Here is a 14,892-nt window from a genome sequence, read left to right as displayed (position 1 = left end):
GTGGAAAGAGCGAAAGAATGAAAGAGAAAGAAAACAGAAAGAGAACGGCGGTTACTTCTGTATCCTTCACTTGGCGATAACGCGGACGGCAGTATTAGAGTAGGTGAACTATAAGTACTTTCGCTCCCGCTCGCGAGTTAATTTTCAAAATCGTTCTCACGGCGAGAAACGTTTGGCAAAATGTCCTACTGGAATATTAGTGTGAAACTGGGAGACAAGGTCTTATATATTCGTTTATATTCAGTGTCTGCATGCGCTGGCTCGCCTTCGGATGTACGAGGATTCAATTTTCAAATAATTCTCGTTAAATTGGCACTGGTATTAAATCCCACGATTTTCTCCATTTCAGTGATTATTGCTATAAACTTTATTTGAAATTCTTCGATTTTACTTTTCTTATTATTTTTGAATTGTTAGAAAGCACAAATACCTATACAATAATTAACTATTCTATTCTAAAAACAATAAGAATCTTATTTTAGGTTGTACATTTGAGATCAAAGCAATGAACTAAAATAAATGCCTATAACGGTCGAAGCTGAATCTTTAATGCTTAAATAATTCAATGTGAATTGTATATATATACTATATATACATATATATATATATGTACATGCATATATATATATTTTATATGTAGCATTCGAACTGCGTGCCGAGTTGGTTTTCCGGACTTATAAACACAATTAAACTACTGTAATAATATCACAAATTAAATTAAATAGTAGTATAATGGCTCAATAATTTAAAAACAAGTTAAAAGAAAAAGGGCTAGAAGTTTGAACTTCTGGCTCGTAGCTCTTTTTCTTTTAACTTGTTTTTAAATTAAATTAAACTGACAAAGCAATTTCTAATAATTCGATGCTTAATCAGGCATCATATTAGAAAGATGTTAATGTACTGAAAAACTGTAAATAAATTTATTGTAAATGAATTTGTTATATTTTTCTAAAAAAACTTCACACACACGATTCTATTTAATTTTCAAGGCTTGAAAAGTAATAAAGAACAAACTAAACCAAAGTTAATTTTGTCAGTTCAGTAATATACATGCAATCTAAAAGTTCTTCAATTAGTAAGTCTGTGTTTGTTTCATTTCAAATAAGAGGGTATCACTTAAATGAAAGATTCACCTCAAAGATTTAGAAAAAAATTGCAGTCTGTAATCGTGTAAGGATAGATGCCTCATAAAAGATGGAAATATTTCGCATAACGAATAAACTGTGTCCCGAAGGGATTAAATGGGTTAAATGGCGATAAATTTCCAGAAGTCGTGCGTCGGAGGGAGAGGGGAGCGGAGGAACGTAGAAAGCTTCTCAAAGTGCTCGTCAAGTCGTATAATCCGCGATTTATTTGACCCGAGCCGTCATAAATCCGGCGTCGGTGCGTTATTCCTGTAACTAGGAGTAGCAAACGGATCTCATTTCAGCCATCGGGAGCACACTGTCGCACTATCAAAGAGGGAAAGAGAGGATCAGGAAATGGGGAGAGAACGATCCTCGCGTCGTCTCGCTTGAGAAGGCGGTTTGGCTTAACTCCCGGGAATCTGGATCCGAAACTATCCGACGAACTACTCGCAAGACAGTTTGCCCAGAAACGGATTTCTGAGTCCCGGGGGATGCCACCCTGCCTGCGGCCCCCACCTTCGGGCCGTCGTTCTCCTTCCCCGACCGTTTCGATTTGAAACTCCGCGTATGCCTTCTCCACCGGCCGAATAACACGATGGCTCCATTATTGCGCCGAGTGCTTTTGGGTATTATGTGATGGGATCGGATTTCAAGTCTGCCCGTCAAAAATTATCAAAATGGAAGGAATAAATGGAAAAAAAAATTCGTCTGCGGAAAGCGCGGAAATCGGAGGACTTTTTTCCCCCTGCGACGAAAACCTGATTGAACCGCCAGCGTTAAATATTAGGTATATCTTTGCACGATATTATGCCTCACATTAAAGATTTATTTATTAGGCAGATCTATTTTAAGCAGGGATGCATCGGATATCCGGAGAGTGTCCGGTATCCGGTATCATCCGGCACTTTTTTACTATCCGACCAGATAGTTGGACATTATTAGTATCCGAGAATATATCCGGTTGAAATGTGATATCATTAAATTGTGGATTTTTTTCTTACAACAAATGTAATACAAATGTTCTAGCTAGAAACATGTATATTTATGATGCTATAATATTTTATACATTGTCACAAAATTACAATCTTTTTCTCTGTACGAGTATGTAGAGGCTTTTTTTTTTAGAAGACACTTTCTCGGAATTCGATCGGATATTCGGAAAATGTCGGATATCCGACTCGAAGAAACTGCCTTCTCGGATATCCAGTATCCGGTAATTTTACGATCCGGTGCATCCCTCATTTTAAGTCCGCTAAAATACAATATTTCATTTGTCCGTAATTTTATATCTTTAATTTACTTTAAGTAAAATATATTTTAATTTTTAATGATAACTCCGTAATAATCGCATCAAAAAGATTCTCGATTGTTGTGCCAAAAAAAAAAAAAAAAAACGAACTATAGATAGAAAAATATCAGGTATTATCACATCGATCCCTTATTTTCCATGTCGCTTTCCTTTTACCGATATCTTTGTTGGATATCGGTAAAAGGGCAGAATCGAGAGAACTATAAAATTTTTATTTAAACATCGTTCCGACGTTTGCCTCGCTTATGAAAACATTTGAGGGCAAGGTAAAATTATGTCGGGTGTCTTTAGACAGAGAGACTAGCGGATCGTTTTCCCGTAAAACAGAGATACGTCTGAGCTCGCTACCTCTCCGAATGTCCGCCAAGTTTCAGCTGCATCGAAAATTTCGGATTTAAGAGTTCGTCTTGTCACTTTGCGGCCCCAACCACGCAAACTTTATTCACGACACCGATTTATCCTGCCACTTTATAGATCAGTTTAAAATACCTCTCGAATTTCATTTCCATCACCAAGAAAGAATGACAATATTTTCTTTCTAGAATTTGCATGGTAATTTGTACAACTAATACTAATAACATTAATAATAATAATAATACACTTTAAAACATAAAATGTTAATTTTAACTTGAACTATATAGTGGATTCTCTGAGACATGGAAAAATGGTAATTTTAACATTTTTCCATGTCTCCGAAAATCCATTAAACTTTAAGTTAAAATTAACATTTTATTTTTTACAGTGCAATAGTAGTAGTAGTGGATTTAATAATAATAATAATAATAATAATAGCAGCTTTAATGAACGTACGTGAAACAGTAGTAATACTATGATGTACAATATAATAGTGCCGTTGGTAAATTGCAAGAATTTGCACAAACGGTTATATACGGTTTAAAGATGGTTCTTTGATTAAATAGTTTGGAACATCCCCACGGACACGTTTCACTTCTCAAACACGAGGCTTCGAAAGCTACTGGTCCGCTTTTCGCTGATACGATGAAGCCTCGAGGAAATCGCGCTGGTTTTATCCATCCAAATCTCACATCGCGGGATTAAGTGCCCTTCAGTAAGACAGCTACGCCTTCTTCGAGGTGCGCTTATCAAAGGAACTTTCGCGACGATATTTTTGTCCGTCTTCGTACCACTCTGAGAAAAAGTTTGCCAGGTGGAATTAGCGGGAACTTTATAGCCCACGGTCGTAAAGCACCAGCCCGCGCGCCCGGAGTTAAGCCGTGTACGCGCGCCCTGATCTTCTCTAGCCTTTTATTTTTTCCCTCCCCCTTCCCCTCTCTGCGCGCGATGTACTTCGGTTCTCTCTGATTTTCCACGTTCAATGGCACCTACTTAATTCAGCCGTCGTACGCCGTCGGAGAGACTGTTAAAAGCGAATTTGCTATATGACATAATATTGACTTAGCGTCCTGAGCAGCTTAAGATACCAAATTAATGAACAGTACCTCCGCATGCAAATATGAAATTTGAAGTTTCCATTATTCTAACCCGCAACATACTCGTATTCGACACTTTTATTCTTTTCGGACTTTCCTCCCTTTGTTGTTGTGATTTTTGGGGGGGGGGGGAAAAAAAAAAAAAAAAAAAAAAAAGAACCGGGAACTTGATACTTGATTTTGTCAAAGTTATCAACGCAAATCAACTCGAAAATCAACTCGCAGTATTATGAATCTTAAATACGAAAGGCAGCGACATTTATTGCTTGATTTTGTCAAAGTTGTCACCAAAAATAAACGCCTCAATTCCTCGAAAATATGTAAATTATACACAGTGATATTAAATAAATTTGAAACGCGGTTGAACTGTTGTTCGATTTTCCATCAACCGCGTGGCATCAATGATATAAACAAATCTCCAAATTAAACGTGGGACTGACGCTGAATCAAGTTCGCCTGAAATAACTGACGTTAACTTTCCTGCCGTGCAATAAGGCGCGTATTCCTATCGCAGTTTGCTAAATACGATCGTCTAATTCGGAAATTCGGTCGCACAATAGAAGGGATCGAAGTGTTACGGAATTAGTATGGAGATCAAGAGGCGAAATATCGGCAGATTGAATTTACCAATGGGCGCCATCGATTTTTTTTTTTGTCAGATCAGTCTCTCTTATAAGTCTTTCGAGGGAGAAAAAGGACGTCGTTCGTTATAGAACGATTACTCGGGACCATGGCTACTCATGAATAGCCGAGGGCCGAGTGTACAAAAGCGCGCGAGAGCCACAGAGACGATCCCGTATCCCCTCGTGCATATTGCAAGGGAAGCCTCAAAATTACTTTCGAGCTCGGTTGGTAGTTAATGCTCGCCTCCCTCTCTCTCTCTCTCTCTCTCTCTCTCTCTCTCTCTCTTTGCGTACTGGGGCTTTAAATATTCCAATTGGCGAAGTTCGCGTCATCGGTCGGTCGGTCGGCCGGCCGGCCGGTCGTTCGGTGCCATGACAATAGGTGCACTGAGAAAACTAAATGAGCCACGACGTAATTCATTGTCAGTCTCAAAGTTTTACGCAGCGTCATGAATCGTAACGTCACCTCACACCGACGCGACGTTTAGTTTCACCCGGAGGACCTCACCCTTTCCCGGCAAAGAAGATGAAGCCCTGGTCGCGTTTATTGAAAAGTGCAGGATGCGCTATTGAGGAACCCAGATAAGAGACAAACGTTTCGTTCGGAGTGATTTTATCTCGCTTTATTTGGTCCGCTGCGAGAATATCGTTGCCGTCGTGTCTGTAACTTTGATCTTGAAAAGTACGTCATTTATTTGTTGTATCGCGTAGGAGCGGCCTATTCAATCGCCCGAATCGCGAACGCACGCTCAGAGAGAAGGTTGCTTCGATTTCAAGAAGTTTCGGTTAAATCAAAAAATTTCGTCGATTTGCGAAAAGATTTTAAACATTATTTTCTAGAATCGAAAAAAATATCTTTGACAAAAAAAAAATATTACGTTCAAATCCAAGAAATGACGTTTAAATCGTAATTTGAATGTCATTCCTTGGATTTGAACATAATTTCTTTTAATCGAATAAATTTTATTTGATTAAAAAAAAATATATAATGCTCGAATCAAAGATATTTTTTTCTTTAATCGTACAGCAAAGAAACATTTCTTTAAATCGAAGCAACCTTTTCTCTGGATGCACGAGGGCACCGTTCGGTGGAAAAAAAACTGGTTCGAAAACTGTTCGAAAATTGCTGCAGATCGCAATTTTTGAACAATAATTTATATATATTTCTCCAGTAATTTTTATTTCCTCACTGTGCGCCGGTAATTGAGAATGAATTGATAAATGAAGTGGATATCAGTGAAGTAAAACAACTTCCTAAGCTTTAATATTTGTCTGGTTGTTCCTCGTTTTCCTTCGATTTAGAAGATTCGTATTATATTTATCTATAATCCTTCCTTTTAGAGCGAATTTCTAAATACCGTTTTTGTTCTATAATTGAAAATGTACTGTCGCTCTCTGCTTGTCTGGCACATATTAAAAGTACTAACTTCAAATGCAATTATCTTTTGAACATGCCTGATTACTCCCCCCTTAAAATGACGTACCCCTAGAAACGTACACTGAAAAAAAATATAAATCAATTTTAATAAATATTTTTTCTCAGCGTATATATAGAGAATATCGTCATATCTCTGAAGAGTAAAAGCTTCAAATAAATCTTAAGAAAAGTCATTTTGCGATACAATCACTTTAAAACGAGAGTATAAATGACAGAAGAATCATATTCGCCAGTGAATTTTCAGCGGAAAAGAGGAGATGACGTGAATATATACGGATACGGGAAAAAGTGAAAAGTACGTTCGCGTAAGCGAATCCCTATTGACGTCGATCTTTTTTGCTCTATCGACCAAAATTCCGAACAAGACAACGAATTCGCGGGAATATTACGGATCCTGTTGTGCGTGTGCGAGAAGCCTTCGTCAGTTATTTTAGCGTTCGTCGCGAGAAATCGATGTTAAGGACATTACATCCTCACCGTCGTCGTCGTCATCGTCGTCGCCGTCGTCGTCGCCGCATCGTCGCGTATGGCAGTTGGTTGAAAATCGACGAAAAAACGAGAAAAAGCAAGCGTGATCGACGAGAGAGAGAGAGAAGAGAAGAGAAGAAGCGTTTCGCGAGAATCGAGAGGGACGATCGATGAATATGGAACGGGAAAAAGAAGAAAAAAAAAAGGTTCCGCGAGCAGGAATAAGAACCTACGAAAATGTCGGCGAGCGATTCAGCATCGTGTAGACACGCGCACGGCGTCACCAAGACACGCGTAGTTTCTGCGAGTCCCCGGCACCGACGTAGATTCAATTTGATGCTAATACTTGCAGATGATATACCACAAAGGTATCAGGCCACTGATGAAAGTTAAACAGCCGGTGCGCGGGAGTGAATGGCAAAGTGGTATTACAACAACTTTCGTGTGCTCCGGCAAAGTATGCGTACAAACGGCGAATAATGCGCATCATATATATATATATATGTATATGCGACAATTTTCCTCGTTCTCCCCTTTCTTTTGAACAATATTACCGCGCAATTATTTATTCAAATATGACACGTTTTATTTAATCAAAGGTTTCCTTGCGGTGGTTCGTTTTGTAACGTACACGTAGGATGTTATAAATAATATTTTGCTGAAGTGTCTGCGTTCTAAAAAAAAAAAAACATCTAATTTTTGCCCCCTAAAAAAAAATAACGATATGAATTTAACACGCAGTATCTAGATAATTCTCACTCTACTAATATTAGCATCAACACAGTGAGAATTTATATACAGACAAGAGACCGCAAGGTATAATTCTTACTGTGTGTTGAAGTTAATATTAACACAGTGAGAGACTTATATAGATACTGCATGTTAAATTCATAGCGCTATTTTTTAGGGGGCAAAAATTAAATCTGAAATAATTGTATTAGACTGTCAAAACATTTATGTAGGATGCTGAAACTGGGTCAATGATTATGAGATAAGGATACAGTTATTTGTAGGTTGTGGGGTAAAACGGAAATGTGGTATTATGTGGCATAATTATTAAATTTTTACATGGCATAATTATTTAATTTTTCTATCTATTTTAATTTTATTCGCAAGGGATCAACTTTTTCAACAGTTTTATGTAAGTTTTGTAACATCTTTTTTAGAATGCTTATTGTATAGCTTCTTCTCGACTATTTTATAAGTAAATTAGCTTTCTTCTAGACTATTTATACCACATTTCTTTTATAAATATTTTTTGTAAATAAATTGTGAATAAGGGCATCACTAATGACGGACGTTGTATTTAAAATAAAAATAGAAATACAACGTGGAATTTTATTGATCCCTCATTAAATGTTTAAAAAATTATACTATTAGCGTTATCTGTCAGATCGAGTTTTCAAACATTTTTAATCAATAATCGATTTTACGACAAGAAAGCAAAATTACATAAATTAGGACTTATCCGTTCGTAATAAAAAGAAATTGGTACCTTCTATCAATTTAATAAGAATTTCAAATTTGAAATCGATAGAGTGAAATATACCTAATGTCTATCGATTCCCGACACCATTAGTCGTCAAACGATGGTCCAAGTCGTTATTTCTTTTCACAATATTACTGTTATTATTGTACAAAACATTATGTTGATTATTATTAATGATCGTAACATTAATTCGATTTCCTAAAGAATAATACATGCATTCAAGGTTTTCATGCATTCAAGGATTTATCTGGCGACTGCTCGACCTTACTTCTCTTTGATCTTTGCCCTATTTTTGTAAAGATCATCCCCGAGGCGTTACGATACTTCATCGACGTGCGTCATTCGGCGACCACCGTCCTGGCGACGACATTTTACTGCCTTGTCGGGGCTTCGTCATTTTATTTACTTATTTCTCTCTCTCTCTCTCTCTCTCTCTCTCTCTCTCTCTAACCCTAGAAAATAGTTCAACGTGGACCGCCCCATTTGCATGGATTTCAATCTCAAAGATCGTGAATCCGCGAGCGGTATCCTTTGGATAGACGTCGTCGTTACCCCTTTCTAGTTTGAATTAATGACTTAGAGGTATATCATGTAGCCTCCAACGGACGATCTCGAATATAATTTTAATTTCTTATTTCATTTTAAACATTTATTTTCATTATTCAAGTATCAATATTTTCTGTTATAGATATGCGATTTTCTGTTATCGATATTCTTTTATAGTGTCGGTGAATATAACATTCAATATCCTCGATGGAGAACTCTAACGCTTTAATGCAAATTCTCAATTTCAAGATTATTAATCCGTATGATTCGATAAAGAAACAGAGAGAGAGAGAGAGAGAGAGAGAAATTTATCTGTAGTCACAATTATTCCTACTTGGCGGATATTCAGGAGTAAAATGTCCGGACGCTTTGTGATGCAATTTATGTGACGATTATGAAAGTCAGGTACATATATTGAAACGCGTACAAACTGCTTTCGGCGAAACAGTAAAGCGAAAACGAAGCTTTTTACTGCTTCCTTCATAGAAAGGAGAGTTTCCGCGAATGGCGCCGGCGAAGTTGGAAAACTCGCCATACATACCGGTAACGCTAAGAAACTTTTAATGAAAATCGAGCAAGACTCTTTTCTATCCCGCGATCTTCCGTCCCGGGGAATGGATTCGAAAATGGTTTTTCGAAATTCTATCTATTCTAGATGTGCCGCGACACGATGTGTATCGTCTGTACAAACTAACGTACAGAATTCACTCCCTTTTTTTTTACTTATTTTTCGACACCTGTACAATTGAACCAAGGAAAAAAAAAGGAACAAATTTATATTCCACAAAAATATCGCGAATTGCACGAGAGAAAGTATAGTTCAAATGTGTCATATAATCTGAAATACGAGAGTCAAGTCTCCTAGTTATTTTCTCTATATAATCGATAAATTCTCAGATTTCAAAGCTAGCCTAATCATACTGAAGAGATTCCTTTGAACATACTTTCCTTACAACTTCGTACGTGGAAAGTGAGACTTTGAATTCTTATTATTTGCGCTCCAATGTCGAATTATGCTCAATTTGACTTATTTTTAACCGTTGAATAATTTAATTGAAGAAAGTGTACAAAGTTCGACTGAAATTATGATTTATTAGGCATACGTTAATGTAACGTTGTTTACATTGCAATCATGGAAATGAATTGATTTACATTTTGACGCACTTGAAAGTTAAAAATAACAAATGTAATTTACCTCAGGAGATAGGGTTACCATTGTTTCTTTGATGTTTACCAACGTTTGTCAGAGGTATACTGTTGAAAGTTTCATGAAATTTAATATACTTCCAAGTTACACAATTTGAATTTAATTTCATGACATTACATTAAATTTAATGTATTTATACCTGAAAAGTATATATTTGGTACATGTATTGTATATAAAATTTAATGTATTTTTCATGAAAATTTATGAAACTTGATGTAAAATTTTCATAAAATTTTATTAAATTTCGTAAATTTAATATACACACGTTCATTACATTTAAATATATAACAACTATTGTAACTTAATTTTCAATTAAATCATTCATTACTTTTAATTTCGTTCATAACTACTTTTTCATTTACACGTGAGAGAAGCATTTCTAACGGTGTATCTCGAAGAAAGTAAAATGTTTACTTTTGAGATATAAAGTTGTATATAAATTATAGAAATGAAATATTTAAGTATCTATTAAATAGTCTTATTAAACATTGTATTGCGGAAAACGCGCGAAGCATCTCTCTCTCTCTCTCTCTCTCTCTCTCTCTCTCTCTCTCATCTTTCTCTAGTCCCGCGGCCGCTTTGGCTCGTAAGAGTTCGATTAATAAAATCTCACGGCAATTGAACGAGCGTCGTAACGACGTCGGCGCCAGCGAGCTCGACGGAGGTGCATAACGATGACGCGAAAAGACGTCCCGATCGCAGTGGCGAGATCCGAGAGCCAGTAAGAGCGAGAGAAAGAGTGAGTGAGAAGGAAGAAGGGGGAAAGGGGGAGAGAGAGAGAGTAATAGGGAGCGGACCGAGGGAGAAGGAAAGAGACCGAAGATGGTTTCGCGGGATCGGTGGCGTGAGCGATCCACGCATGCGCGTTCGGGCCTTCGAAACTCGGCGCGCGTTCTCTCCGCGCTCTCGTCGTCGTCGTCGTCGTCGTCTGGTCGTCATCGCTGAGTTCGGTGCCGTGAGCCGTCAGTGGTGCACGATCGGTCGCGTGGTACGCACGTCACGGGTGCGAGTCGCGGGTGAAAAAGAGCCGAGAGAGTATAAAGACACTACGCGAGATACACTACTTTGGTACTCTGCTCTGCTTCTCTTCCGCTCTACTCGATTACTACTTCTGTCTTTTCTATCATTCCGTCTCTCTTCTCTCTCTCTCTCTTTCTCTGTTCCGTTCTCTCTTCGCGCGCGCGTCCCCGATTACGGTACTTAGAGTTTCAAAGAACGTACAACCTTCCTCTCGTTCGGCAACGAACTCGACGTGTCGGTGCGGCGAAATATCAAGAAGATTTGAACGACGAAGAGCGGCCCGGAACATGAAAACACTTGTGGAGAATCAGCTGTCCTGGCTCGCGCTGTTCATGACCGCCTTGTATTCTCGTGAGTATTTATCCTCCCTCTCGCGCGTCTCGCGTCTCTCGTCCTCTCGACGATCTCCTCGCACGATCGTGACGCGCGACGAGACCGGCGACCGGCGTTTTCGCTCTATTATATTATCATATTACAGCGTTACGGATATATCTCTCGGTCGTTTCTCAGTTGCCATTCGTTTCGCGCATTTGTTTTTTTCCTTTGATCTCGCCGTCTCCGAAGATTCAACTTCATTTCTTGCTTGCGATTGCAGGAAACGCAAGTAAGACGAGCTCGCTTTATCGTGACGATTCACGAGGATCTTTTAATTGAAGTAGATTCGCAGAGCTGAGTCGTACGATCGGTAGACCGCTCGGATCAAAATATCACGCGTCTAATTCTCATTTACGTAATGTTTCTCGAGTTTCGTTTTGTGATCCATCGCTGACGCGATGAGTTTTTCGACAACACTCCGTGTTGTTAATTTACGCAAAAGTTGCCAGCGTCTCTCTCTCTCTCTCTCTCTCATTTTTGCTGCTCATCCGCCGCCATGCGTTCCTCTGTTCAGTCCAGATTTCCTTGACGTGAATCCGCTGTTATCCACGTGTTTCGCTGCGATAACATTCAGGGGGTTATATGGGGGTTTACATCCGACGTGCGTGAAAGTGACGTTCGAGGGATGGCAGGTATTTCCGCGAACGCAATCGAGCCTCGTGCATTGTTGCCATGTTAATTGCGAAATTATCAAACGGAAAAAGTGATTTGCAAGGGGGAAAAAAAGACGCGCGATCATCATCACATCGCGAGTAAATTCGCACGCGTATAATTTCGCGTGCTCCAGTATTTTCTGACGTAAATAAATGCCTACTCGTGTTCCACGCTAAATAGACATATCCCGTCTTTAATTACAGCTATGAAAACCTACACCTAAGTTCTAAAGTTTAAAGCGTTCGCGTTTATAGTGCAGAATGCAAGAGAACAACCTCCGGCGATTGATACGCGATGGAAAGGATACGATTTCTTCGAAGTGTCTAAAAATTTAGCCAAATTCTACAGGTTTAAAAACTTATAAATTTCGTTGGACCATCGAAATAATGACGGAGACGCTCAAACCGGTTCCTAGAATATGAAAAAGTTTCGCAACATTATTCATTATGCTTGAGATTCTCACGTAATTACTTTCGGATCTGTTCCTAGCTCGATTTTTTTCGATACTTCAGCAAACAAAAATCTTGATACTTTCTGTAAACATTGTATAATCGTCCAAAAATTTTCGTGTCCAAATTTTTCCAAGCGATCCGGATTAATTCTGGAGAATTAATTCTGTATGTCAGACATTCTCGCGTCGAACTTCGGATTCGAAACGAAAGGAAGACAGTCACCATTTTTAGGACTCCGGTATTCATATAGTCAGATCTTGTATTCAAGACCGTCTTAGGGTACAGTCTTATAAAAAGTCGCGGGATCAATCAGGGGGCTCTATTAGCGTCTTAAAACATTACTTGAGACAGTCTTGAAATAAGAGAACGGACTATGAATATACCGTCCTAGGATGAAGTAACAAGCCTGTTCTTTTTAGCTGAACTTTCGCACCAGTTCACCTTCCTCCCTTTTCTCTTCGGATGAAAAGAAGGAGAAAGATGGACTGGTGCAAAAGCTGAACCAGAAAAGAACGAGGCCTATCGAGAGCCCCATTCTGCAACTCTTAACGACTGCAACGATATCGTTACATTGTTATTGCGCAGATTTTGTATGCAGTAAAAAAAAAGGCTACGCAACGACAGTTTAACGATATCTCGTTAGAGTTAAGTTGTTAAGTTTCTTTACGTAGAAGTCGTAGGAAACTGACCAGTTCTATTCTTCTTATATTCGACTGGTTGCCTTTCCTACGACTTCGGGACTCCACGACCGTCTACGACACTTCTACGTAGAGAGAACCCTTTCACAGAATATACAGGCCCTTAAAGTATCGCGCTCGACTCTCCTCTCTTTCGCGAGACGTAGGTCAAGGGCACAGGTTTCAAGTGCATAACGGCGGAGGAGGATCGACGGCGTAGATTAAAGCGGGGCGCGCGCGCGTTTGGGACACAACACGACAACGTTCGTCGCATTAAAATCCGGTACACAATCATTACTAACTGCGTCTTTCTCGAATTGAACGCGCGCGGGGTTGAACTGCTGTAAACACCAAGTCGAGTCGCGCGCGGGCGTTCGGAGTTGACGTCGGTCAGCGAAAACTCTAATCGAAAACACTGCCAAGTCTCTCGGTGAAATTAGAAACAGATACCCTTTGGGGTGGGGGGAAGGGTGTGTGTGTGTTTCGACGCCGCAATAATTTCTAGCGAAATTGACGTCAGCTTTTGACTTTCGAACTTTCCAAGACAATTTTTAACTGGGACTGAAAATTATAGTTGAGGATTAATCTCGCACGGAAATTAACTTTACCTTAGTTCGGAACGATCCCTCGTCCTTCCCCCCCCCTCCCTCCCCCCCGTCTAATTCCAGTTCCGGAGCGAGGGACAAACGATCGGTTAAACTACGGTTAAAGTTAACGGTCGACTCGGGTGGTGGGAGAGGTGATCGTAAAAAGGCGGGAAAAATTTCCCGCGTTGGAAAATGTTTCGCACGATTCAGGCTCGTTCCGGGCGAACGGCGGTAATTGGCCCCCCGCCGTAAAATTAGGGGGGAGGGGGGGGGGGGTTCGTTTAATTAGAGAGCGAAGATTGATACCGGCGTGCAAGCAAAAATTCTCTCAAGTATCGACCAAGTCTTATCTAATTAGGTCGCGCGCAGACAAGTTCGGGCGCTTCCTCTCCCGCCGTATCTTTGGCGGCGACGCGACGCTCCGAGATTATCGAAGGGCCTGGAGATTTTAGGGCGAAGGTAGCTTTTCGACAATTAGTGCCCCCAATTCCTGCCCCCGTGTTTCGCTCGTTCCGGGGGGGAGGGGGAGGGGGGGGGAGAGGTGTCGTTTATTTTCGCAGAGACGCGAGAATCGATTTCTGCTAATCTACCGATCCATCGGCGCCGCGGCGCAACAAAAATTTTAACGATTGAAAAGAAACGCTGTCAGACTGGTTTTTATTGTTTTTTTTTTTTTTATCGAGTCGATTTGAAAACCTAACGAAATATTAATTAACAGCGAAAAAGTGCTAGATTTATCCTCGTATTTTCTTGCGCCGTGTTATTCCGACGACGTGGGAAAAAAACACACACACACATTCGCACACATCACGTGATAAATTATCTAGAATTTACTTCCCCAAAGAGCGGTTAAATGGGGATAATTTAATTGGTGAAATTTTTAAACGTGTGTAACGTCTTGCTCGGGCGAGATTTAATTTTTCACTCGACACGTGCCGGAACGTCCGACAGACTGAAATAAAGAAATGGACTTAGAGCGGCTGTAACAGATTCAAATTTACCGTATCGATTAAGCTGGCATCCTTGAAGTATAAACGACCGACACGTGCCGGGGAGAGATATAGCAGCATCGCTATGAAGTGTCAAAAACATCTGAAGTTAGTCCGGGAGTCTGAATTCCAAATCACTTCTTGAGGCGGAGGCGTGACCCGCGTGACGCAATTGACGTGGGTTTAAAATACGAAAACGTACTCGGTTTCTCGCAAAGAGAAATTCCGAAACGTGCGTTTACGTTTCAGCGCGTGTCTGACGTTAGAGAAGTCGAGTGCGATGACGAGAATCGCGCGCCGGCCTTGAATTCATTCAGTATATTCGTTCTGTGCATCTAGCGCGCATGATGCGCCGCAAAAACGAGTAAACAAAACGATCCGCGAGTACATTGCGCTTTTTATTGTCCAGAGACGTGACGCAGTTACTTCATAAGTATTAATTCGTAGTACACACGATGACTTTATGGTTCGTAGTAAAAA

The 14,892-nt window shown here is 39.8% G+C and overlaps 1 protein-coding gene across 1 annotated transcript in view; it reads left to right on the top strand.

Moving 5' to 3' along the window:
- The first annotated feature begins 10,791 nt into the window (after positions 1 to 10,791).
- Positions 10,792 to 14,892, top strand: part of LOC108748862 — a 24,924-nt gene continuing 20,823 nt past the window's right edge. Inside the window, exon 1 of the mRNA XM_018487242.1 lies at positions 10,792 to 11,029. Within this exon, the coding sequence (XP_018342744.1) occupies positions 10,966 to 11,029 (64 nt within the window). The 5' untranslated portion in view covers positions 10,792 to 10,965. The remainder of the gene's footprint in view (positions 11,030 to 14,892) is intronic.

Source organism: Trachymyrmex septentrionalis, unplaced genomic scaffold (assembly GCF_001594115.1).
Source record: "Trachymyrmex septentrionalis isolate Tsep2-gDNA-1 unplaced genomic scaffold, Tsep1.0 scaffold25, whole genome shotgun sequence".
NCBI lineage: Eukaryota > Metazoa > Arthropoda > Insecta > Hymenoptera > Formicidae > Trachymyrmex > Trachymyrmex septentrionalis.
Note: the sequence above shows the minus strand (reverse complement) of the source record. Positions and strands in the feature narration are given on the sequence as shown.